General features: G+C 40.4%; 2 protein-coding genes and 1 pseudogene across 2 annotated transcripts in view; 2 read left to right on the top strand and 1 right to left on the bottom strand.

The window, feature by feature from the left end:
• Positions 1-12,352, top strand: part of LOC134003154 (rho GTPase-activating protein 44-like) — a 32,667-nt pseudogene extending 20,315 nt beyond the window's left edge.
• The window catches only part of LOC134003428 (peroxiredoxin-like 2A), a 283,623-nt gene that overhangs the window by 113,915 nt on the left and 142,396 nt on the right, over positions 1-27,312 (top strand). The gene's annotated exons all lie outside the window — the stretch shown is intronic.
• LOC134003153 (testis-expressed protein 47-like) lies at positions 22,269-27,254 on the bottom strand. Its single transcript, XM_062442282.1, has 7 exons — positions 27,249-27,254; positions 27,045-27,123; positions 25,648-25,751; positions 25,501-25,565; positions 23,866-23,944; positions 22,616-22,744; positions 22,269-22,433 (listed from the first exon to the last, which is right to left on the bottom strand). Exons 1-7 carry the CDS (start codon positions 27,252-27,254, stop codon positions 22,269-22,271), a joined length of 627 nt encoding a protein of 208 aa, XP_062298266.1.

Below are 27,312 nucleotides of genomic sequence, written 5' to 3'. Positions count from 1 at the left end.
GTGGGAGGGGGTGGGGTGGTTGGGTGGGGGGTAAAATATGGGTGACATGAACAAAGCAAGTCTTTTTCTCTATCTTTGTGTTTACGTAACGTCTGGAGCTGGATAGACTTGTTCAGCCTGTGAGGACAATAGTCTTCTTGTGCAGTCTTAGCCGAAGTCACGGTTAAGTTAAGCTCCGGGTTTTTTTTCTCTCCCTCTTTATATAAAGGAATAGTTTGACATTTTGCTTTTAAAAAAAAAATATATATATATAGCTGTAGCTTAGCACGAATACTGGAAACAATTGGAAACAGCTAGTCTGTCCAAAGCAGGGTTAATATAGTTAACTAATGGAGCTTTTCCACTACACAGTTCCAGCACGACTCGCCTCGGTTTATTTTTGCGTCTCCATCAGGGATAGTACCTGGTACCTGGTGCTTTTTTAGTACCTGCTCTGCCGAGGTTCCAAGCGAGCCGAACCAATACTAAAATGTGACGTCATCAGACTGACGGCCACTGATTGGTCAGAAGAGTCGTCACTGGAAGAGTCATGAGCCGTCCCACACAAGAATCAAACCCGGCATTTTTAAATACCGGCAGCAGCGTTACAACCATAGTTACAGCTATACAGCGTTACCATAGCTACAGCTATACGGCTCAATTTTCTTGCTTTGTGTGAGACAGAAAGCCTCATACAGCAGCAAGTACACCACTGCCTCAATGTCCTCCATTGTTTATGTGTTTTGTGTCGCGTATAAAACGAAGTCACGGCAGTTTCGCGGAGCCGTGCTATGACGACCCCGCCCACGTTGAGTAGGTACTTTTTTGTAATGGAAAAGGTCTGTCCTGGAACCGTACCGAGGCGAGGCGAGTCGAGGCGAGTCGTGCTGGAACTGTGTAGAGGAAAAGCGCCATAAAACTACAATGAACAATGCAAAACTAACTAAAACTAAACTGAACTGCAGATAAAAATCAGCTTAGTTTGAGTTTTATTTTCATTTCTCCATTTTGACTGTTTGACTGAACACAAACACAGCAAACTTTACCTCAGTGTCAGCATTATTTCATCCTTTACAGCTTCTACTAATCAACGCTTTTTCCTCCTAATCCCTGAAAAAAAAAACATTATCGGTCATTATTATCACATTATCGGCTACTACATAAGCAAATTTCTCCCAAAATGTCAAACTATTCCATGAAGTGATGTCTTCGGGCCTGAGAGTAGCAGTGATGATGTCAACTGGACCAAAACATGCATCTTATTTTTGTTCAAATCATTCAAAACTGCTGCTGCTGTGGCGGTTCCCCAAATAACATTTCACTCATACACCACCACCATGAAGGAGAAGATGTCATTAAAAAGAAGAAAAGAAAGGGGGATAGTAGATAAAATGCTGTGGATCATAAGAGTGATACAAGCTGATCCAGGGTCAGACTTTAGGGAAGCTGATCCCTCTTCATCAGCAGGCCCAAACTTCCCCAAACTTGAACCACACACACACACACACACACACACACACACACACATGCACACACGCCCTCCTTTGATTTGATTGGCTGTGCATCTCTGTCCCACTGCAGCATGGGTGTCAGGGTGATGGACACTTCATGGGTGTCACGCAGGGGCTCGTCTTCTACGCGTAAAAGCTCCTCCACGCCTCCGAGCGTGCATCCCCCCGCCCCGCCCAATGACGCTCTCATCCCCGAGCAGCCTGGGGATTTCTCTGCCTCCCCCTCCCCCACCCTTCCTCCCACTAGCAGCGACCGAGCCAGGTAAGGCTTGTTGTGCCTCCCCCCCCCCGTCCTCCTCCTGTTTCACTCCTCCTCTTCCTCTTCCTCTTCCTCCTCCTCCTCCTCACCTGCTGCTGCTACCCCCCCCCCCCCGCCGCGTGTGCTGCTGCGTCCTGACAGAACAGCGCTGTCTGCTCTCCCACGTTTATTTTTATGTTTGTCTGTCTCCGAAAAACGCTCATCCTCTCTCTTACCTCGAACCCCTCCTTCCCTTCCCTCCATCCCTCCGTTTCCTCCTTGCATGTCATTTCAAACTCTTGTGACTGCTCCTTTTTTTTAAAAGTTTCTTTGTCAAATATATTTCCTCATCCTTGAATGTGTAGAATCATGTGTGAAGTTAATTTAATGCCTGAGTTGTGACACTTTCACTTACGTCACAAAACAAACACGTATTAGGAGAAAGTTCATCCGTGTAGTTCAGGTATGGCTCATTGCTGCATGTGCATGAATGATACTATCTGTTTTGTTTCTGCCATTAGTCCAAGCATCATTAACAGCATAACAGTCCATTGTCGCAAGGCCCTGCAATGGATGAGGTGACTGACTTTTCTGTTTTTTTACTTCATTTTTCGTGATTTGAGAAGACTTTCATGAGCACCTACTCTTTATTTATTTTCTCTGTGCTGTTCCCTCTGGAGCCCTTTTCTTCTCCTTCCTCACACAGTAATTAATATGCGCCTGACTTCCCTCCCTCCCTCATAATAGACCTGAACTTAAAGGATAAAGCTGCGGATTCTCTGTATTTGTCTTATAGTCGACAGATCTCAGATGTGCAGAGTCAAACCAGCAAATATTGTGTTTGCATCAAAAGGCCTGATAGATATTATTCCTCTGTTATTATCCATAAACTATTATTAAAAACACATTAATGAACCACACTGTTGAACTTGGTGACATGTTCCTACCATAGTTTGTTAAGAAATGGCTCCAATTCCTCAAAGAACTTCATTACAAAATCATGACATTTTGATATGAGACACAACAAGCTGGTGAGGAATTATATGAGTCAGTGATAAATAAGGGTTGGCAAGATGAGCAATTAAAAAATATGTTAAAAAATAGTTTTAAAAGCAGCATCAGGTTTGTTAAAATGTACATTTAGTATTTTAGTTGGTTTTATATCATTTGAAATGACATTTGCACCATTTTTTTACCAAAAGTAAGACTGAATGCTCCTGAAAATGTCAAATGGTGTAACCACAAAAGAATGATAAATATTACATATTTTATCACCTACAGTGTATTTAAGTGGACTTATACTAATAATGACTTCATTTAAAACATGTAAATGTTTCCTGATCTCCATGGTTACCAGAGTAAATGTAATATTTAGAACAATTGTATTCCATTACCTTTATTTAATATAAAAGTTATAATGTAAGATCATGCCAAACTAGTTGATATGGTGTTTTATTGACAATTTACTGTTTTTAAGCAAGTTGAATTATTTGGTGCAAAGTTTTTATGGTTACACCACTTAGACATTTTTACCATAATCCTCTAATATATTCTCTCAAAATGGATTAAAAGCAGAAATTTGATGCTGGGTCCACAAAAAAAGAATGTGTGCAAGTTATTCATACGTTTATTTTCCCATTTTAACGTCTTTAAATTTAAACTAAACCACATGGACACAAAACAAACCTCACTTACCCATTAACATCTGAATTACAAGGAACTACTGTCTGGAGACTGAAAATCATGATTTTTCTCTGCATGTGAGATTTATTGACAATAAGAGAATTATATAGAAAATTTGCAACGTCATCCTTTAACCTTACAACTCACTATATCCCCTCTTGTTCCTTTATTAGACACTAATGAATTTAACAGCTTTTCAGCCTCTGGACACCTCAGTTCCCCATGAAACTCTGATATCTTTATCATTGCAGCTCGGATGATGCATCCTCCAATTGGTCGGACTCCTGTTATGCCTACCCCTCCCCTGAGGAGGAGAGGCCGCCTCCCCCTTACCCCTCTTCCTCATCTTCCTCCTCCTCTTCCTCTTGCTCGTCCTTCTCGCTCCCTCACCACCATTTCTACACCCGAGCACCTCCGGGTATGCGTCCCGTCGCTCCCAGCCCCGAATCCGTGCCTCCCGGCCCGTCCCCCCCCCTCCGCCGCTCCGGCTACAGCCCGGTCCCACCCTCCCCCCACTCCCTCAGCCCCTCTCCTCAGCAACTTGATGTCAACTCCAACCCCAAACCCAACTCCCTGCACCTGCCCAAACAGGCCTCCCTGTCCGACGCTCCGCATGCGCCCCCGTCCGATGCGAATGGCTCCACCCTTTACATCAAACCCCCGCTCGTTCTTACTCGCCACGATCTGTTCCTGGGCTCCCCCAAACCCCCCAACACCCCCCTCTCTGCTCCCCCTCCATGGGCAGCCTGTGCCTGTAACCGAGAGAGAGGAGCCAAGCCGACTAGGTAAATACAGAACCCTGCTCAACTCGCTCGTACAAATTCACACACTAAATGAAGAGAGGCCCCACAGGGACAGCATGAGAGAGGGATGATGTGAGGAGAAAAAGAGGGATGGGTGAGACTCAGATACCCCCCCCCAACAAAAAAAAAATTCTCCTTTCGGTTTTTTCCGGATCTGTCAGTCATTGAAATCAACAAGTTTCATTATCAAGCCCATCTTTTAATTTAACAGCCATGTATGCGATCCATAACTTTCCACGTTGCCAGGATATTCAGGAGGCGGTTGCTAGGCAACAAAGGACATTTTCAAAAAGCCTTTCTGTGAATACCATTATAAAAGAAAAAAAGAAAAAAAAGGTGGGCGTTAATGAGTCATACCAGTGGGCCCAGTCAGCCCTGAGTGAGTGCACTGCAAGATCAGAAAGACACACACACACACACACACACACACACACACACACACACACACACACACACACACACACACACACACAAACAAAATGATGCATGTTGAGGATGGACAACAACATCAATTAACATAAACATTTAATAAACATTTTCCACGTTGCAAAAAAAAGACGTTTTCAGTTCATTTACATTGTTTCCAACCTCGACTTTTTAAAAACAATCCTCGCAGCTTTCGATCATCCATCTTCGCCTCATTCCTGCTGAAAGTCGCTGCGACTATAGAAACTGGTTATGTTTTCAACGTTAAGCCCTTCCCCCCCTTCCCCCCCCTTACATTGGCATTCTGGCTGCACTGCACTGTAAAAGTAAAGCAAATCCATTAAGCCATCAGGGTTTATTTGGGGGATTTATTTATTTATTTATTTTGGATCTGCTTCTGCTGCACGTCTGTCTCTGCAGCAGCGGCATTCTGACATTGAACTATGGGTGCTCATATTTTATTTTAAAGAGCTTCACAAAAACATTGACATATTATTTATTATTATTATTATTTATTATTAAAACAGGAGTGAGATGAATGGGGCTCAGCTTGTTAACTGTGCTTTGCTTTTCTCCTCCTTTTTTCCCTTCACTCCTTCCCTTCAGTACTCTAAAGAACAAGGAGCTGTCTCCGGTGATCGGGCAGAAGGGACTCCAGGGGCTCCAGGGGTCGATGACCTCTCAGCCGCAGCTTTCCGATCACAGCCCGCACACCCTGAGGAGAGGTAACGAGGCCGCCACGTGTCTGAATCCTGGATCAGTCGCTGAATCTGTGCCAGTATATGTCGGTTTATATGTCAGGGGTGTCAAACATGAGGCCCGTGGGCCAGAACCGGCCCGCCGAGAGGTCCAATCCGGCCCAGTTTCCTTCTTCCTCTTTTCCTTCCTTCCATCTGTCCTTCCTACCTGTCTTTCTCCCTTCCTCCCTGTCTTCTTTTCATTCCTTCCTCACATCTGTCCTTCTTCCCTTTCTTCCTTCCTTCCTTCCTTCCATCCATCCATCCATCTGTCCTTCCTACCTTTCTTCCTCCCTGTATTCTTTTCATTCATTCGTTCGTTCGTTCCTTCCTTCCTCTCTGTCTTCTTTTCATTCATTCCTTCCATCTGTCCTTCTTCGCTTTCTTTCTTCCTTCCTTCCTTCCTTCCATCCATCCATCCATCTGTCCTTCCTACCTTTCTTCCTCCCTGTATTCTTTTCATTCATTCGTTCGTTCGTTCCTTCCTTCCTTCCTTCCTTCCTTCCTACCTTCCTTCCTTCCTACCTTCCTTCCTTCCTTCCATCTGCCCTTCTTTTCCTTCCTTCCTTCCCTCCATCCTTCCTTCCTTCCTTTCTGTCTTCTTTTCCTTCCTTCCTTCCTTCCTTCCTTCCTTCCTTCCTTCCTTCCTTCCATTCCTTCCTTCCTTCTTGTATTCTCTTCTCTTCCTTCCATCTGTCCTTGCTCCCTCTCTTCCTTCCTTCCTACTTTCCTTCCTTCCTTCCTCCCTTTCTTCCTTCCATCTTTCCTTCCTGTATTCTCTTCCTTCTCCTCCTTCTTTTCCTTCCATCCTTCCTTCTTTTTAGTGGTCCGGTCCACATGAGATGAAACTGGGCTGTATGTGACCCTCCTGGTTTAGTCTCATTGGAAAGCCCCCCCCCAACCTTTACATACATGCAGCTTGTTAAGTAGATGTTTTGCTGGATATATTTCACATGTTTGAATTAAAAGCTGCTAACATCAGTTGATTTATTGATTTGTTTTTTTGGCAGGAAATGAATTTAGTTTGATGATTAAATAACTGTTTTGGTCTTCAAATCAAAAAATGTGCTTGTTGCAGCTTCTCAGATGTGATGATATGTTTTTCTGTGTCATATTTAATAGTAAACTGAATTTTCTGTGTCATATTTAATAGTAAAACTGAATTTCTTTGAATTTTGGACTGTTTATCAGACAAAACACGACATTTTAAGACTAATTATAACGGGTGCTTTTCAGTATTTTATGACATTTTACACAGAAAATGAGTAATCGAGAAAGTAATTGGCAGATTATTACAAAAATGAAAATAGTTGCATGAGCATATTTAGTTTAAATTAACATCCAAGTCACTTTTCTAATAGCTGTCATTGTTGTTGCAGCTCTCTGTAATATTTTGGGTTTTCTTCTGTTTCCCTCCACAGCAAAGAAGCTAGCCCCCATCCCTCCTAAAGGTCCGTACTGCCAGACAGGAGCCATGTCCGACCAGTCCACAGGTCAGCCGTCTCCCGTCAGCTTGTCTCCGACCCCCCCCAGCACCCCTTCCCCCTACGGCTTCAGCTACCCTCAGGGGTACGCCACCATCGGCTCCCCGGGGCAGATCCAGATGGCAACGACGCCGTCTCTGTCGTCCCCGCCCTCGCTGGCCGGGACTCTGACTAAGGCGAGGCCGACGCCTAAGCCGCCGCGGCAGAGACCCAGCTTACCTCCTCCGCAGCCCCCCTCCACCCCCGGCAGCAGCCCCCAACCTCTGGACCATTCGGCGGGTCTACTGGATGGGTTATCTCCCGGGGAAAGCATGTCCACAGGTACAAATAACACATTTAACAACATTACATCATCCATACATACACATTACACATCATATCAACAGTTACAAACTGAACCAACATTATAAAGAACAAAGAACATCTTCTAGATATGAAGGACAATTAGAGGCTTTTTACAAATTTAGCTCAGTTTTATTCACTCTCTACATCAGGGGGGTCAAACTCATTTTCATTCAAAAGCAAGAGGAGGGAAAAGAAGGAGGAGAAGGAAGAGAATACAGGAAGGAAAGATGGAAGGAATAAAGGGAGGAAGGATAGATGGAAGGAAAGAAGAAAGGTAGGAAGGACAGATGGAAGGAAGGAAGAAAGGGAGGAAGGACAGATGGAAGGAAGAGAAGAGAAGATAAGAAGGAAGGGAAGATAGATGGAAGGAAAAGAGGACCGGAAGGAAGGAAGGAAGGAAGGAAGGAAGGAAAAGAAGGACAGATGGAGGGAAGGAATGAAAAGAAGACAGGGAAGAAAGGTAGGAAGGACAGATGGAGGGAAGGAAGGAAGGGAAGAAGGACAGATGGAAGGAAGGAATGAAAAGAAGACAGGGAGGAAGGGAGGAAGAAAGGTAGGAAGGACAGATAGAAGGAAGGAAGGGAGGAAGGACAGATGGAAGGAAGGAAAAGAGGAAGAAGGAAACTGGGCTGGATTGGACCTCTCTGCATTAATGTTAAGGCTAATGTTAAATTATACTGTTGGGTAATCTAATGTACTATTATATAAAGTTAATATAAATATTTTACATGTTTTACATATAAAATGTTGATCTGAAAAGTAGATACATAAATTTAGTAGAGTAAAAAGTTCTCAATATTCAAGTGAGGTACATCATAATTGTACTTAAGCACATTATTTTAGTAAATAAATATACTTTATATACATTAACCAGTTTTATCCTTTGGGTATTATATTAACTGTATGATATAATTGTTTTTTCTCATCATGAATTTGTACTAAAAACATGTAAATGAAACGTTGGCTGTTGCTGGATTATAACTTTATTGACTTCGTCTCATCTCTGGTGGATTTTCTAACTTATGTTTTTGTCTTAATTTTTTTCTTCCCTCCTCTTGTTGACTCACTTCCAGCGGTATGAGCCGAGAGGTTCAGTGTGATTCTGTATGTGAGAGGGACTTTTAGGGTAAGCAGGAGTTCATGTGGTAAAGCCTCACCTCCACCTCTCTCCTCCCTCTCTCCTCTCTCCTCCCTCTCCTCCCTTCATCCCTTCTTCCATCCTGGTCCGACACACGGAGCCGGCTGGTGCTGCAGGGTGAAGCTGATCCACTGCTCAGCCTGCTCCTCATGTTCCTTTACAGAGGGGGAAATAAGTATTGAATGCGTCAACATTTCTTTCAGTAAATATATTCCCAGACTTTGGTATTAACTCAAGAAATCCACACATGTAAAGAAATCAAAACATTAAAGTCCATAAATACAGTTATATGTGGAATAAAGTGGAATGAAACAGGACAAACAGTATTGAACACAGTAAGAAAAAGCAACACATCAAGGCAAAGAAAGCAAAGGAAGCAGCTGAAATCTGTATTTAGACAGTAGTTCCACCTTCTATCTTTGCAAGTTAATATAAGCTGGGTTAATACATATTGATGAGCTATAAAAAGGGGTTTTTGTTACCAAAGTGTCACACAAGAGACATCTTATCATGGGTTAACCCTTTGTAGGTCACACCAAGAAAGTGCTATTTAAAAAAAAAAATTGTTTTGCTTTTCCTTTTTGAGGCCATGACAACATAAAACATGGATTTTTCTTCTCATTGAGCCTAAATGTGATGTTTTACAACCTGTATCTATAGCAACCATAGAACAACCTGTATCTATAGCAACCATAGAACAACCTGTATCTATAGCAACCATAGAACAACCTGTATCTATAGCAACCATAACACAACCTGTATCTATAGCAACCATAGAACAACCTGTATCTATAGCAACCATAACACAACCTGTATCTATAGCAACCATAACAGAACCTGTATCTATAGCAACCATAGAACAACCTGTATCTATAGCAACCATAGAACAACCTGTATCTATAGCAACCATAACACAACCTGTATCTATAGCAACCATAACACAACCTGTATCTATAGCAACCATAGAACAACCTGTATCTATAGCAACCATAGAACAACCTGTATCTATAGCAACCATAGAACAATCTGATGGTCTGTCTGTGCATTACATACCTCATACAAATGGTAAAGATTGATCTAAAAAAGTTAAATGGGTTCAATAGATTTTAGTTTTTGAGCAGATATCATGACACAGAGTGACCTGAGCAGACCTACAAAGCTTAAACATTAGTGGAAGGAACTAGAGATCGGGGGTTAATAAGAGATCCCCTCGTTATCTTCTAGATTTAACCCTTAAACAGGCAGGAGTGGAAAATTAGATGTTAATTATTCTTTTTATGTACTAATTTATTTACTTTGATGTTACTAGTTAACTCATTTGAACCTATAAGTAAACTATTCAAACAACATTTTTTTGATTTTATGAGTTTGTATCTCCACCAGGATACGTTGCTCTTATTAAGGGATAGATATTGTATATATGTATGTATCTCCTGGTGCATGTTAAAGACAATCTGTTTTAAAGAATCACTACTAAATACTACAGTCTGGAGTCTTGAAGCTGTCATTACAAACCCTAACCCTTGTCCTGTTTCATTCCACTTTATTCCACATAACTTTATTAATAGGCTTAAATCTTGTGATTTCTCTATATGTGTGGATTTCTTGAGTTATAAAACCAAACTCTGGTGACAATATAATGTGTATATCCTCATTGGAAATATATTTACTGAAACAAACGTTGACGTGTTTATTACTAATCCCCCCCCCCTCTGTACATGACTTCTCATTATGTATCAAGCAGCATGAACCTGCTGTGTTCAGTCCACCTTTAACCCCCCCGGTTTATTTGTGGCCTTTGCATGGCGGCTGAGAGGCTGAGACTGATGCGATGCATGGCTTACATCGGCGTGTTTAAGCAGAACGAGGCAGAAGCTGCAACCTTTTTCCTGCCTCTTAAGATCCCCACCACCTACCCATAATGCCCTGCTCCAGCTGACCCTCTCACTTTGTGCCTCACCTCCTCAGTCGTCAGCACACTTCCTGTCTGTGCCGTGTCCCGGTTTTGTCCATCACACTCGTTGCACCGCGTGGATGTCGTCATTAGCTGTGATCCTGAGGTCAATATATTAGTTCATACATGAGTATTAACTAATATATTGATCTTTGTGCCTTTTGGACTTTTTGACAGCGTGTTTACAGAATTGATTAGTCGTCATTTGTAACGCTCATTGATTATGTCTGAATCAGCTGTGAGAATAATGGGTGCATGCATGATAATGACATTTCTGCCAATATCCTATACATCCTATTATCCTATTAGCCAATATGGATGCTGATAGTGATTCTTGCACCAGTGGAGATACCCAGTTTGGGTTTATGCATTACTGTGCAAAGGTCTGCAAAAAGCCACCAATAACTTTGTTGTTTTAATGACCATCCATATATATTTTTCAGCCTTTTTATTAAGAGAAACACAATTTTCAGAACAAAATGTTTTCTATAAGTAAAAGTCAGTATTTAGTGTGAACTCCCTTTGGCACTGAGTGCATTTCCCTTTGAGAGCAGCCTTGTCGATGCAAAATTATGATTTTATGTCTGTCAAATTCTGTGATTTTTGGCATTTTGAATGGAATGATGTGATTGAAAGTTGGTTTTATACATATTAGCAAGCTTCCACTAACTTAAATAACGTGTATGTAATGCACGAACATGGTGTAAGTGACCTTTTCCCCGGCAGTCATTTAGGCATGAAATATTCTGACATATACAGGTTATTTAAGAGATCCAGGTTCCTGCTTATGCTCAAGTGTAATGGGAGCTCACACTAAATACTTTACACCACTTCAACCTATAGAAGCAGTTCTTCTCTGTTTTTTAATACTGCATACACATTTCCTGTATTTTCTGGTTGTATTCTAATGATAAAGAGACTGAGAAATAATTATTATATTGTAATTATAGCATTGATAAAACAACAAATGTAATGGTGCCTTCAGACTTTTGCACAGTACTGTATATAATGTATATGTTGCACCAAAGCAATGTAAGATTAACTTTACCTCGAACAAAAAGATACAACAAGTTCAAGTTTTGTCTGAAAACTGTCAGAAATGTATTGTTCCTCTTACAAAATAATGTGCATATGACATTTAAAAAGATACTCAATTTATAGATTATTAGTATTATTGTCCGATATACTAACAGCAGTCATATCATGCACCTCCGTCATGCATTTTATTTTGTATTTATTCATACTGTGACTCTGGTTTGGAGTTCTGATGACCCACATCTGCTGCGTGTGACATCATCCAGCATCGACCCACATCTGCTGCGTGTGACATCATCCAGCATCGACCAATGAACCCACATCTGGAATGATCTGTTTCACTCAACAACATCAACACATCTGTTTCTGTTTAATATTAACTATGTGTTTTTCTCTCTCTCTTTTTTTTTGTCCTTTCTGCTGCTCATCCTGTGTGTGTGGTGTGTGTGTGTGTGTGTGTGTGTGTGTGTGTGTGTGTGTGTGTGTGTGTGTGTATGTGTCTGTGTGTGTGTGTCTGTGTGTCTGTGTCTGTGTGTGTTTGTGTATCTGTCTGTCTGTCTGTCTGTCTGTGTGACTGTCTGTGTGTATGTGTGTATATGTATGTGTGTGTGTGTGTGTGTGTGTGTCTGTGTGTGTGTCTCTGTGTGTGTCTCTGTGTGTGTGTGTGTGTCTCTGTGTGTGTCTCTGTGTGTGTGTTTGTGTGTGTGTGTCTATGTGTGTGCGTGTGTGTCTGTGTGTGTCTCTCTCTCTGTGTCTGTCTGTATGTGTATATATGTGTCTGTGTGTGTGTGTGTGTGTCTGTGTGTGTGTGTGTGTGTGTGTGTGTGTCTGTCTGTGTGTGTGTGTGTGTGTGTGTTCCAGACTCCCTCTGCAACCTGGACATCCCCTTCATTAACATGGAACTGGATGGTATTTTTGACTTGCCCCACATCGCCCCCTTCAGGAACTCAGTGGCGCTGCACGAGTCGACCAACATCAGAGCCGATTCAGAGGAAGAGTCTGAGAGCACAGTGCTATGACGTCACTGATCCCCCCCCCCCCACCCAACCACCCCAACCTGCACCACCACCACCACCACCACTACTACCACCATCACCCCACCCGGCCGGGCTGATGAAAACACAAAAATCCAACGCTACTGCTGCACCGTCTCGCTTAAAGAAACAACAACAACAACAACAACAAACAAACCCATGCAAACTCGTTCTTTGACCTTTTCACCTCTCCAGATATTGGGTCGCCCTGGATCTCATCTTCACACCTCACCTGTTCTCGATCCAGAGTTGTGTTAAAAAAAAAAAAGAAAAAAAGAAGCTCTTCTAGAAAATAACAAGAAAAGAAAGAAAAAAGAAAGAAATGTCCATAATCGCAATCACGAGGCGTTAGTGACAATACTGTCAGGAGATCTTGATTTTTACGTCGGCTGGATCATTTTTTAATTTGACCTTTTTAGGATTCTTCTTTTATTTTTTATTATTTTTTTTATTTAAAATGTTTTTGGGTTTTTTTTGCCTTATTTGATCCACTTGCAATATTGCCTTTAAACTTCACACACACACAAGACTGGAAAGGAAAAGAGGCTACTGGGAGGAATGAATGAGTGCTCTTCGCTGCTGCTGCTGCTGCTGCTGCTGCTGCTGCTTCTCATGATGAGGGAATTTTTAACAAAGGGAAGAACAACATCTGTCCTCTTCTTCTTCTTCTTCTTTTTCCTCTCTCTCTCTCTCTCTCTCTCAAGTTTCCTCCTCCATTCCTCAGGTGTGTCTGTTGAAAAATGCCTCGCTCTTAACCTTTTTCCACCCCGAATTTCTATCCTGTCACTGTGAGTTTGCCAGTGTGTGTGTGTGTGTGTGTCTGATGTTTTTTTTTGGTATAATTACGTGATGTTGCACTGTTGGTGTTGAGCATGTTTTTAAGACATTTAGGAAATAACTACCAGGTTGCAAAGAGGTTTAAACACCTCCCCCCCCTCCCCCTCCCTCCCCTCCCCGAAATCAAACCTTCCTCTATATTTACACTCAATCAGGATATCAATCACTGAATATTTATTGTTTATACTGTACATTTTCAGAGTATATGAGTAACACTATGAATCAAGTCAGATCATATTTTGTATTGACAGGAGAGCTATAAAGATACATTTTCCTCCAGATAGTATATCGGTGATGTTTACAGGGAGCTGCAGTATAAATAATATATGAGACGTAGTTTATGAAAGGAATGAAAAATGCTTGGAAGGTTTTTGGGGTGTGATTAACGTGTAATTATTTTTTAGCAGCGAGCAAAGTTGTTGTAATTGTTTTGTTGTTGAGTGTAGTAGGATATAAAAAGGAGCTGAAGTTACGGAGTGAGAAGAATATAAAGGGGGTTATTTGGAGGCTGGAGTGTGACGCCACAATATTTACGGTCAAGAAACACTGAAAGCAAATCATGCAACACAAATCGCCTCTCGCTTGACGCTAGGGCCGAGACAAGATATCGTCTTAGATTTTGGATATCGTAATATTGCGATATGTCATCAGAGTTTCTTTTCCTGGTTTTAAAGCTGCATTACAGTAAAATATATAATTTTCTGAACTTAACAGACTGTTCTAGCTGTTCTATTTATTTACTTTTTACCCACTTTTTCATTATATCCACATTACTGATGATTATTTATCAAAGATTTCATAGTATAAATATTTTGTGAAAGCATCGACAGTCATCGCTACAATATTATTGTAATATCGATATCGAGGTATTTGGTCTAAAATATTGTGATATTTGATTTTGTCCATATCGCCCAGCCCTACTTGACCCTATAGGTGTGTTGACACCAGCTGGCGAAGACGTGGAGATATTGTCCAGGGGCCACTGCATGTGTTTCCTGATCCTATCTGAGCTGTTTTTAGCCTTTATTATTGTCTAATTTAAACAACTGTTATCTGATAGCTTGCACTACTTTGTGCCAAGCTGCAGTTCTTTGGTCCTTCCTACAAAAAAAAGGACTTACACCGCATCCTGACATACAGCGACGCGAGCGAGTGAGAAAAAGTGATTAAAATGAGTTTTCAATCAGCCTTTCCTGACATGCCGGGAGCGACATCGCCCTGTCCAGCGATGACACCCACCCCTCAAAAGATCGCTCGCTCTATCTGGACGAAATTTTGCAGCCGTGTCCCGCCCCTAAAAACTTCTTATTGGTTGAAATGTACACGCTGCTTCCTGTTGACAAGCTAGCTAATTTGATTGGTTTGGAATATACTCGGGATAAAATCGTCACGCTGCATATCAGGACAGTTTCGCTCGCTCGCTGTATGTCAGGATGTGATGTTAGACGATTATTTCATTATCAAAATAGTTGCAGATTTGTTTTTTTTATGTTATGTTTTTGGGCATTTTTGGCTTTATTTGGAAGTAGATGGCATAGCAGCCAACATGAAACATGGAGAGAGAGAAAGAGAGAGAGAGAGGGGACTGACATGCAGCAAAGGATCGATCCAGGGACGCTGTGATTAAGCAGGATGTGAGGTAACCACTCGGTTACCAAAGCACTCCAAAATATTTATCCTCCAATTAACTAATCAATTAATTGACCAATCGTTGCAGCTCTTTCACTTATAAACTTTAAAGTCACACAGTCCCGCTTCAATGGAAGACAAATATTGATTGTGAGTTCAGATTTTAAAGGTGCAGTTTTGCAGGATTTAGTGACATCTAGTGGCGAGGTTGCAGATTGCATCACACTAATTAACCCCTTTCCTCTCCCAAAAACACTAACAGCCAGGAAAAAGGGCGACAGAGCCAGTTTTTGGTTTGTCCTTTCTGGGCTACTGTAGAAACATGGCAGGGGAAAGGGACCTGCTCCTTATGTAGATATGAAGGGCTCGTTTTAATAAGGTTTCTCTTATTTTCACACTAATTAAAACACACACTTATAAACATTAAGCTTGTTCCACTAGATGCCACTAAACTTTACACACTGCACCTTTACATTTCTACAGTGTTTCTCATATTTAATGATTGAATGTTTGTGGTGGCACACTCCATGTTGGAAACCTGAGTGAGAGACAGACACAGACGTTTTTGTCCTCCAGTCCTGAGGTATAAAGACATCTTATCATATCATATAACAATCTGAAAACAGTCTCGAAACACTCCCAGAAAAAACGTGCTACTGTATACTGGCTAAAAAACATGCCCACCTTTTTCCTGACGGTGCCGACACTTTGATCTTTATTAAAAAAAGGAACCAGAGGCAAGTGGGAAAAAAAGATACAGGTTTATTTTAGATGAGAGTATTTATACAGATATATTTCTGAATACTTTTTAATAGGACTACAAGAGTTGGGATTGTTTGACACTACACATGAATCTCATCTGCTGGGAAGGGAGGGGGTGGTAAGAGGGAGGGGGGGGGGGCATTTAAAGATGGGACCAGACTTTCTTTGCTGTCACCTTTTCACACTTGAAGATGGGTTAAACTGGAGCGACGAGGTTTTTGCTCATTACAGCAGCCGTTTTGTTATATTTGCCTTGCGGAGGGTTGAGTGGTGACCTATCCACAGATTTGTACGACAACTTTTTTCTTTTTCTCTTTTTTCCTTCTTTTTTTTTTTCGTCCTGAGATCGTCATCAGTTCATCCGGCCTCACCGTCACTGTGCTGCTCCGCCTTCCTCTCCTCTGTTCAAGTGCGATATTACTCACAGGACTTTTGTAAATATTGAAGCCTCTGTACATAAATGTTCTGTATATACCGACAGGGGGAGAAATTTAAATATATATATAAACAAATACATTATTAAAAAAATATAAATGATGAAGAACATTATAACATTATAGTGTAACATATAATATTATAATGTTGCTGGTTATAGCACAATATCGCCAGTTTCACACCGAAATAACATCCAGTTAATCCAGTAGACGTTGCACAGTTAAAGCAGCTCTAATGGCTCCAGGTTGAATCTAGTTTATAGATTTTCTCAATAAAAATAAAAATGATAGTGCTTTGTGTTGCAGAGTTCTTCACTTCACAATTAACCTCTTGAACCCTGATTTTAGCTTTTAGGAAAAAAGGAGGTCCACATCTTTTAAATAATATTGCATTTTTATTACAACGCTTATCACAATTAGTAAATTAGTCCATTCCCACATAGTTCAACCTGGCGTATTTAATATTTTTGACAATGTTTAGAGTTTAAAATAGTTTTCAGTTTGCACAATCTATTTTTCTGCTTTCATTTTGACCAGGCGGGGAGTTCCGGTCCTCTGAAATGAGGCCAACGAGGAAGTAACTTAAAACTGCATTCTATCAAAAGGCCACCAGGGGGCGACCGTTTTGGTGTCAAAAGGACTTCCGTCTCTATACAAGTCAATGGAGAATTCACCAACTTCTCACTTGATTTCTAACCTCAGTAAATGTTTTCAAAATGTGTTTATGGTCTCAATCGCTAGTTTAAAGCCTTCTTCAATGCAGTATGATGTTCATTTGGGACATTTTGGCCTCCCTGATTTTATATGTGACGATAAAGCAGGGTATGCATTAGGGCGTGGCTACGTCGTGATTGACAGGTTGATTGGTTCACAGGTTCAGGAGGGCGCCTCATGCTCCTCCTGATGCCCATATAAGTAGAATCAGTGTTTTTATTTTACCCAGCATGCAATTTTCTAGATGGCGCTGCTATGATCCGAAAGTATTCGTTTCCAAGCAGGAGTCCACAAACCAATAGGTGACGTCACGGATGTTACGTCCCTTTCTTATATACAGTCTATGATTTTGACGCAGCCTGCAGTTCAATCACAGGGTCGACAGGGTTTAAGAGGTTAAAGAGAGACTCTGCAAAGGAAACTGCAGCGCTGTCTGCAAAAAGAAAACTAATGACAAAAAAATACAAAAAGATATAAGCCCCCCTGTTAGATATAAGATAGATTAAGTCATTTTAAAATTAGAGCATGCAAGAACTTTCTTCACCAGCAGAAAAACGACAGAATAAAAGAAAAGAAATTGGACGTTTGCTACGATTTTAAGGGGCTGCACAAAATGTTTTATTATTGATTAATCTGCCAGTTAATCATAGTAAGTGTATAAAATGTTAGAAAACAGGCCAAAGTGATATAATTTATAGAGTTTACTCAGTGCAATCACAGTGAAGAAGCTGAAACAAGGAAATATTTGGCTTCAGCTCTACTATAATTCATACATCGATCAGTTGAAACCAGAAATATTCACAATTTTAATACGTAAAGAAGAAGTTCGTCCTGACAAAACTAAACAACTTTTTCTTTCTTTTTTTTAAATGAAGTAATCGTTGCAGTTTGGCTGTGCTGAGGTGAATGGTCTGTCCTGTCTTTGTCTGGATTTCTGTGTTACAATGTGCTGCTCTTCGTTTTGTACTTAAAAAAAAGAAAAATGAAAATAAAGGGGGAGGGGTTTCAGATTAAGGCTTGTACATACTTTAACAGTGTTCATCAATCAAAAAAACGCAACTTTAAACAACAATAATAATAATAATACTAATAATAATGATCCTGTCGAGCAGAGACAGCGACAGCCAGCGAGAGATTTCCAGTTTCCAGTATTACAGCTTTTTTTTTGCAAGCATGCCCTCTCTGAGCACTAAAAATACAAAGGCCTTTTTTTGACTTTATTTTGTTTATTTTTAAATTTTTTTTACATGAATAGGTGGAATGTACCGGTGATAGACGATGTTCACCTCATAGGTCGTGACGCGGGAAAGATTTAGTGTGTATCGTGGACATAGTTTCAAGTGAAAAAGAGGGTGAAGGAGTATTTAATAAAAAAAGAGAAATGTGTTATGAGCAATTTGAAATGGGTGGGGTTGTGGGAGGGGGGGGGGGGTGGTTAGGGGGGGGGAGGGGGTTTAAATTCAACATTGTCCTGTGTGAAACTCAGCAGCATGCTTTTTTAAACCATGCCTATGAAATATGTCTCATCTTTGGTCCTATATAAATGTGCTTGTATTTATTTTTTATAAGTGAATAAGTCGACTTTTGCAAGAGAAGAATAATTCAGTGCTGCCCCTTTTTTTAAAAAAAAGTCAAATTCATGATTTACATGATTTGTTTTTCCACTTTTCTGTGTTACATTCATTTAGTGCATTCCACCTTTAATTTTTTTTTTTTTTTTTTTTTTAACTCTATAGCAAATAAGAAAAGCACATCAGACTCAAAAAACCAAAATGACTGCAGCTAACGTGATGGAAAAGAAAGATAAAAAGCCAGATTTCTGCACTTTTTAGAGGAATAAAAATCTGACTTTTAACTCAAATTATAAAACTTTCCTGTCAGCAAGTTAAAAAAACTACAAAAAAATAAATAAAGAAAACATGCATACAGGTTTGTTTTTTTTACCCGTCTGTAGATTACACTGTGGTGCATGCAGCCTTTTGCATCTTAAATCATCTTTTTTTAAATTTCTTTATTATTATTATTTTTATTTTGCTCAAGTTTTGAGTTCCAAGTAAAAAGGGGGCCAAAAATAAAATAAAAAGGGAACAAATAAGTGATGGAGGAATTTTTTGTTTTGTTTTGTTTTTTTTAAAGGTTGAGAAGTTGTTTGTGTCGAGCTGTAGTGTGACCGCTGTGTTGGACTCTTTTCAAATGTTTTGGAGTGAAAGAGCAAAAAATGCCTTTTCTTGGACATGCGATCTCCCAGTCACCAAGTGGAACACAGTGTAAGATTTAAAAAAGAAAATATATATATATATTAAAAAAAAACAATCCTCATCCGAATGTCAAAACTATTAAAAATGTTTTTTATATTACTCTGTGTATTTCTGTGTTTTTGTTATGAATGATAAATGGATCAATGACGCGATGCAACCAGGCGGGGAGTTCCGGTCCTCTGAAATGAGGCCGACGCGGAAGTAACTTAAAACTGCATTCTATCAAAAGGCCACCAGGGGGCGACCATTTGGTGTCAAAAGGACTTCCGTCTCTATACAAGTCAATGGAGAATTCACCAACTTCTCACTTGATTTCTAACCTCAGTAAACGTTTTCAAAATGTGTTTATGGTCTCAATCGCTAGTTTAAAGCCTTCTTCAATGCAGTATGATGTTCATTTGGGACATTTTGGCCTCCCTGATTTTATATGTGACGATAAAGCAGGGTATGCATTAGGGCGTGGCTACGTCGTGATTGACAGGTTGATTGGTTCACAGGTTCAGGAGGGCGCTTCATGCCCCTCCTGATGCCCATATAAGTAGAATCCCTGTTTTTATTTTTCCCAGCATGCACCTGAAATGTTCAAGATGGCGCTGCTCAGATCCGAAACTATTGGCCTCCGAGCAGCAGTCCACAAACCAATGGGTGACGTTACGGATGTTACGTCTATTTCTTATATACAGTCTATGGATGCAACACAGTGTCAGTTGATGTAACCAGTATCTGATTATCTGAAATCTGAATATACAGGAAAGTTAATGTGAAATAAAATGTGGAATAAATATAATCCACTTTTAAAATACAACACTTATGTTTTTTTAAACAAATTTTACATAATTTGTCACAAATTATTTACAAAAAACATGTAGTTTTTAGGAAAGGTCCTGCTAAATATTGACTAAATGCTTTAAAATATAAATGTAGAAATACTCCAATATTGTCCTTTTCATTTGATGTTTTTTAAATGAAGTCATTATTAGTATAAGTCCACTTAAATACACTGTAGGTGATAAAATATGTAATATTTATCATTCTTTTGTGGTTACACCATTTGACATTTTCAGGAGCATTCAGTCTTACTTTTGGTAAAAACAAAATGGTGCAAATGTCATTTCAAATGATATAAAACCAACAAAAATACTAAATGTACATTTTAACAAACCTGATGCTGCTTTTAAAACTATTTTAAACATTTTTTTGAATTGCTCATCGTGCCAACCCTTATTTATCACTGACCCAAATGTTCAGAAAGAGGCAAAAAAAAAGGAGGGATACACAGAAAGATGCTGCAGTGTATTAAATGTTGGTATGAAACTGTCTGCTCGGTGATTTCTCACTACGAGGAAACCTTCAGTCACGTCCGAGGCAGATTAGTGAAGGCCGAACGCTTCCTGCAGAGGCATAAAACATTCAATTACATCTCTGGATTGCAAAGTAAATCAAAAATGTAAGAGAGGCTGACAGTGACGGCGCTAAAAAGAAGAACCCAGCAGGTCGTGGTGAGTTTATACTGATAAACATCAACCTTACAGTCAATTTAGACCTGTCATGATAATTATTAACTTATCGTACAATACATGGACATGACCGATATTGCCCATTGTGTTGAGAGGTGAGTAAGGACTGTTTGGTCGAGAGAGAGAGAGAGATAGAAAGAGAGAGAGAGAGAGAGAGAGAGAGACCAGAGCAGAGAGTAAAGGCCCGTCCACACCAAGAACTATAACTATACCCAGCCAATATCTTCAATATTACCACTTAAATGTTATTTTTGTATTGCTGTGAGTCACATTTCTGTTCACCTGCATTGAATTTGCAGTCAAATCTCAAATCTCAAATATTCTCAAAATCTGGACACATACAACCAAGATAATTTGCATCTACATGAAGTGAACTCAGCCTTTAAATCAGGGGTGGCGAACCATGTGCTAGGGAGAGCCATGTGTTTGCAGGTTTTCTTCAGCTCTGTGGCTGAAGCTGTGTTAATCAGTGAAATCACCTGTTGAAGTGTTTGGTTGGAAAGAAAACCTGCATACACATGGCTCTCCATAGCACATGGTTCGCCACCCCTGCTTTAAATGATATGGGCTTGAGATGTGCACGATGCATGTTTAATCTAGAGCAGGAATGTCCAAACTATCTCATAAAGTTTCATAATGTAGCTGCAGGTTTTCAATCAAAACCAAGCAGCAGCTCACCAGACTCCACTCGTGTTCTTCATTGGTTGGAACAAAAACCTGCAGACACACAGCTGGTCCTTTATGGAATAGTGTGAACATGTCTGCTGTAGATTAAACATGCATGATGAGTCCTTACCTTTAATTTGATCCAGGAAGTTAAACAGTGGTGAGAGAGCTGCTTCGAATGACTTGTCCTTATATCAGAAAACACAACATTAGTTAAATATGTCTTATAAACACAGATAATGACATCATTCAGTTAACCTTTGTGTCGTCCTCCCAGGTCAAATTAATCCAGTCTGTTTTGACTGTTCCTTCTTTCCTTCCTTCCTCCCTCCCTCTTTCCTTCTTTCCTCCCTCCCTCCCTCCCTCCTACCTCCCTTCCTTCATTCCTCTGTCCTTCCTTCCTTCTTTCCTTCCTTCCTTCCTCTTTTCCTTTCTCCCTCCCTCCCTCTCTCCCTCCCTCTTTCCTTCTTTCCTCCCTCCCTCCTACCTTCCTTCCTTCGTTCTTTCCTCCATCTTTCTTTTCCTTCCTACCTTCCTTCCTTCTTTCCTCCCTCCTTCCTTCCTTCCTTCCTTTCCTTCCTCCCTCCCTCCTTCCTTCCTTCCTTCTTTCCTCTGTCCTTCCTTTCCTTCCTTCCTTCCTTTCCTCTGTCCTTCCTTACTTTCCTTCCTTCCTTCCATTCCTTCCTTCCTCCCTCCTTTCCTTCATTCCTTCTTTCCTCCTTCCCTCCTACCTTCCTTCCTTCGTTCTTTCCTCCGTCCTTCTTTTCCTTCCTACTTTCCTTCCTTCCTTCTTTCCTCCGTCCTTCCTTCCTTCCTTCCTTTTCTTCCTTCCTCCCTCCCTCCTTCCTTCCTTCCTTCTTTCCTCCGTCCTTCCTTTCCTTCCTTCCTTCCTTCCTCCCTCCTTTCCTTCCTTCCCTTCCTTCCCTCCTTCCTCCCTTTCTTCCTCCCTCCCTCCCTCCTTTCCTTCTTTTTCTTCCTCCCTTCCTTCCTTCCTTCCTCCCTCCTTTCCTTCCTTCTTCCTCCCTTCCTTCCTTGACTCGAGGACAAAAGGAGGGTTAAATGCAGCTTAAATCTACTCTCTACTCTAAATGTGCCTCTTACCAAAGTCCATGCTGATGTTTAGGGGCGAGTTGTAGGCCTGCAGGTATTGTTCTGGGCTCTGTAGATCCTCTTGAGCCAGAAGCTGGTTGAGGATTTCCTGAGAGATGATCAGATCCGGAGTTTCATCCAGAACCGACCCGGGAGGAGCCTGAGAGTTCATATCAATATGTCATATCAATATATATCAATGTCATTTCAAATGATATAAAACCAACAAAAATACTAAAGGTACATTTTAACAAACCTGATGCAGCTTTTATATTTTTGCATTGCTCATCTTGCCGACCCTTATTTATCACTGACCCATGAATTAAATAATATTGAGCAGACCTTTGATGTTTCCAGATGCTCGCTCAGGTTCTGCAGCGCTGACAGGACGCAGCAGACCAGACCCTCAGTGTTTCCCTCTTCATCCTCGGCTCCCTTCAGGTCTCCGTCCAGCTGATCTGCGTTCAGCACCTTCAGTCAGAAACATAAATCACACACGTCAAACGGAGCTCATGCACACAGAACGGAGGAGGAAGTAACACATGATGGGTGACGTATTGAAACGGTTTGATGAGTATAATCATTTTATTTGTGCAGCAACTTTCATACAAGAAATGCAGCTCAAAGTGCTTTAAATTGACCCCGTCTGTTTTGACTGTTCCGTCTTTCCTCCCTTCCTTCCTTCCGTCTGTCCTTCCTTCCTCCCTCCTCTCTGTTTCTTTCCTTCCTCTCTCTTTCCACCCTTTCTTCTTTCCTTTCCTCCCTCCCTCCTTCTTTCCTTCCTCCCTTCCTTCTTTCCTTCCTCCATCCCCCTTTCTTCCTTGCTTCTGTCCTCCCTTCCTGCCTCCCTCCTTCTCTCTTTCTTTCCTCCCCCTACCTTTCTCAATTCCTTCTTTCCTCTGTCCTTCTTTCCTTCCTTCCTCGCTTCCTCTTTTCCTTTCTCCCTCCCTCCCTCCTTCCTTCTTTCCTCCCTCCCTCCCTCCCTCCTCCCTTCCTTCCTTCCTTCCTTCTTTCCTCCCTCCCTCCCTCCTACCTTCCTTCTTTCCTTTCCTTCCTCCCTACCTTCTTTCCTTTCCTCCCTTCCTTCCTCCCTCCTTTCCTTCCTTCTTTCCTTTCCCCCCTTCTTTCCTCCTTCCTTCCTTCCTTCCTTCCCTCCTTCCTTCCTCCCTCCCTCCTTTCCTGCCTTCTTCTTTCCTTCCTTCTTCCTTCCATCCTTCCTTCCTCCCTTCTTCCTCCCTTCCTTCCTTGACTCGAGGACAACAGGAGGGTTAAATCCGTCCCTTATTTAAACACCTACAGCAGATTTATAAGTCAGACACTAAACACCAACAGAAGTGAATATCTTCTATAAGAGCAGTGTTCATCTCTCCATCATCTCTCCATCATCTCTCCATCATCTCTCCGTCATCTCTCCATCATCTCTCCATCAGAGCTCCACAGGCGTTAAAACAAGGATCATTGAAGCTGTTCTGCTGCTGGAACAACACCTTACTAAATAAACCAAACCCCTCTGAGCTGCAGGATAGATGTGTTTTTCCCTCCATACTAATGCAACTTCAAAAGATGGAGAGTAAAGAAAGTAGAAAGCAAACCTTGCAGCTCCACTGCTGGAACAGCCGGCTCTCAGGGTCGTTTGCCATGAACACAACCTTCGCAGCTTCCAGCACAATACTGAAAGAGAGAAAGTAAAAATAATCATATTGTTTTATATTCTGTGTAATATAATGACTCCTATAGAAGAAGTATAAAGACAAACTGTTGCTACATAAGAGACATAAATACGGTAAGAGGACCGTACGCATGTTGCAGAGTCATTTTAAATCAAATTCAGGGTAAATATAATACTTTATAGAAGGAAATAGTGAATGAATAAATAAACTAATGAGCAAAAAAAGCAGGTAGATATTCAGTTAAATTCATTACTAGAGGTGGAATGTAATTACCTTTATATTTAGGAGTTAGAGCTATTTGTCTTGTTAAATTAATAATTACATGTTAATTAATGTATTTTTTGTTGCTGTTTGTTTTGAAGAATATAGATTTAGATTTTACTTAATTTTGAGTGCTGGTTGATTTGTTTTGAAGGCACTGGACAGCTTGGGGCACAGAGGTGAGTTTATTTCTACAGGTAAAATTTAGAAGAGCATACGTTTTTATTTTTAACCAAGGTAAGAAAGACGCCATTTTTCTTTGTTTACTTACACAATAGTAAAAATAAACATAAACTGTATATAAAATGGACGTAACATCCGTGACGTCACCCATTGGTTTGTGGACTGCTGCTCGGAGGCCAATAGGTCGGATCTGAGCAGCGCCATCTTGAAAATTTCAGGTGCATGCTGGGAAAAATAAAAACACAGATTCTACTTATATGGGCATCAGGAGGAGCACGAGGCGCCCTCCTGAACCTGTGAACCAATCAACCTGTCAATCAGGACGTAGCCACGCCCTAATGCATACCCTGCTTTATCGTCACATATAAAATCAGGGAGGCCAAAATGTCCCAAATGAACATCATACTGCATTGAAGAAGGCTTTAAACTAGCGATTGAGACCATAAACACATTTTGAAAACGTTTACTGAGGTTAGAAATCAAGTGAGAAGTTGGTGAATTCTCCATTGACTTGTATAGAGACGGAAGTCCTTTTGACACCAAAACGGTCGCCCCCTGGTGGCCTTTTGATAGAATGCAGGTTTAAGTTACTTCCGCGTTGGCATCATATCAGAGGACCAGAACTCCCCGCTTGAAAATAAACCAAAGAAACATCAAGCTTCCCTAGACATTGCACTTTTCCCCCCTGCGTAAGATTCATTCCTGAAGTGCTTAAGTGGCCTTTTGATCTTAAGTTTATTTATGTATTTATTGTTATTAATTATTTTCATCAAGTTGAGGATAAATTGCCACTACAGGAAGTATACATAGGGACATTTTTTTTTAGGAGATTTTGAGATTTTAGATACAAATGATTAGTATGGACATTCGTCTTTTTGGGTGGTTATTTTGGTATATTTATTAACTGGTAAAATGTATGTCCTATACATTGTAGGTGTGACCTTTTTGCTGTATCATCACCATTCATACCTAAACAAACAGTAGTTAAAGTACTAAAGCACAACATTGATTAGAGAACATTTATTATAGATATAACCTCGTTTGCTCTGAGAGTGCACCATAATGATGCATTTGACTTAAAAATGTATAAATGCTGATATTCTTCATCATTACCCGTCTGACTGTTGTTGCATCTCTGTAAGATCTTTTAAAACTGCAACCAGAACTTCTCTGGAAGACTAGAAGAGACACACAAGAGATATAAAATCTGTTAATAGAAGATTTAACACTTTATAATCACACGTATCTGTTTTCACTTACTTCAATGACATGAAGCAGACAGGACGGATAGATGAGCAGCAGACCCGTCATGTGATCCCACGAGTACTGTTTGCTCAGCTTCAGGTTGAGTTTTTCATAATGAGCTGAATAACAGGAGAGTGTGTGGTTTAGTTTAAATTTAAAGGGTTAAAATGTGAAAATAAACGTATGAATAACTTGCACACATTCTTTTTTTGTGGACCCAGCATCAAATTTCTGCTTTTAATCCATTTTGAGAGAATATATTAGAGGATTATGGTAAAAATGTCTAAGTGGTGTAACCATAAAAAATTTGTACCAAATAATTCAACTTGCTTAAAAACAGTAAATTGTCAATAAAACACCATATCAACTAGTTTGGCATGATCTTACATTATAACTTTATATTAAATAAAGGTAATGGAATACAATTGTTCTAAATATTACATTTACTCTGGTAACCATGGAGATCAGGATCCTCACTGCTTTCTCTTCCTCCTTTTTCTTTCTTTCTTTCTTTCTCTTTTTTCTTTCTTTCTTTCTCTTCTTCCTCTGCTTTCTTTGTTTCTTTCTCTTCTTCCTCTTCTTTCTTTCTCTTCTTCCTCCGCTTTCTTTCTTTCTCTTCTTCCTCCGCTTTCTTTCTTTTTTTCTTTCTCTCTCCTCCAACTTTTGGTTCTTTCTCTTTTTCCTCCTCTTTCTCTCTGTTTCTTTCTTTCTTTCTTTCTTTCTTTCTTTCTTTCTTTCTTCTCTTCTTTCTTTCTTTCTTTCTTTCTTTCTTGGTGGATAAAATATGTAATATGTATCATTCTTTTGTGGTTACACCATTTGACATTTTCAGGAGCATTCAGTCTTACTTTTGGTTAAAAAATGGTGCAAATGTCATTTCAAATTATATAAAACCAACAAAAATATTAAATGTACATTTTAACAAACCCAATGCTGCTTTTAAAACTATTATTTAACATATTTTTTTGAATTGCTCATCTTGCCAACCCTTATTCATCACTGATCCATGTTAGTTGGAAGCAGCAGCAGCTCTGTAGTAAACACACAAACCTCCGTTGGGTCTTTTATTGTCGGCTTTCTATTGTGTTTCTTTAAGCAGCAGCTGCAACATAAAAGCTCTAAAAGGATTCCCTGCAGACTCATTCACACGCAGAAGTGTAAAAGTTATGAAAACACCCACACGAGGCGGATAAGAGAGCTTTTCACTGCTATTCATGATTTTTAGTGTTGGAAAATAGTTTGAATCCAACAGAAATCATCACCCTTCATTCCTCCTGCAGGATAATGAGATTAAATTAGCATTATGAGGTGATTAGGTCACTTTATAAAAGAATGAAGGGATCTTTGTCAGTGAAGTGACATTATATTCAGGGCTCTTGGTATTCGAGGCTCTAAGGTAATTGCTGGCTGACCTCCCAGTTCTGTCCTGTCAGCGGTGAGATCGTCGTGGGGGAGCCGAGCGATCACGATGAGCCGCTGTAGCACGATCTTCTGTGGAGAGCAAAGAAAGAAAAGAAAGAAAGAATGAAATGAATGAAAGAGTGAAAGTGAGCAGAAATGAGAGAAACCTGCCTTCACACAAACTCGTAACCCTTAAATACTGTTCATATTCTGACCCTCATGAGTAGTGATTCATGCTTAATGAAGCTTTCAGAGAGAAAAGTCTTTAGATTTTTTTCC

The sequence above is a fragment of the Scomber scombrus genome, chromosome 21 (assembly GCF_963691925.1).
Source record: "Scomber scombrus chromosome 21, fScoSco1.1, whole genome shotgun sequence".
Lineage (NCBI taxonomy): Eukaryota > Metazoa > Chordata > Actinopteri > Scombriformes > Scombridae > Scomber > Scomber scombrus.
Note: the sequence above shows the minus strand (reverse complement) of the source record. Positions and strands in the feature narration are given on the sequence as shown.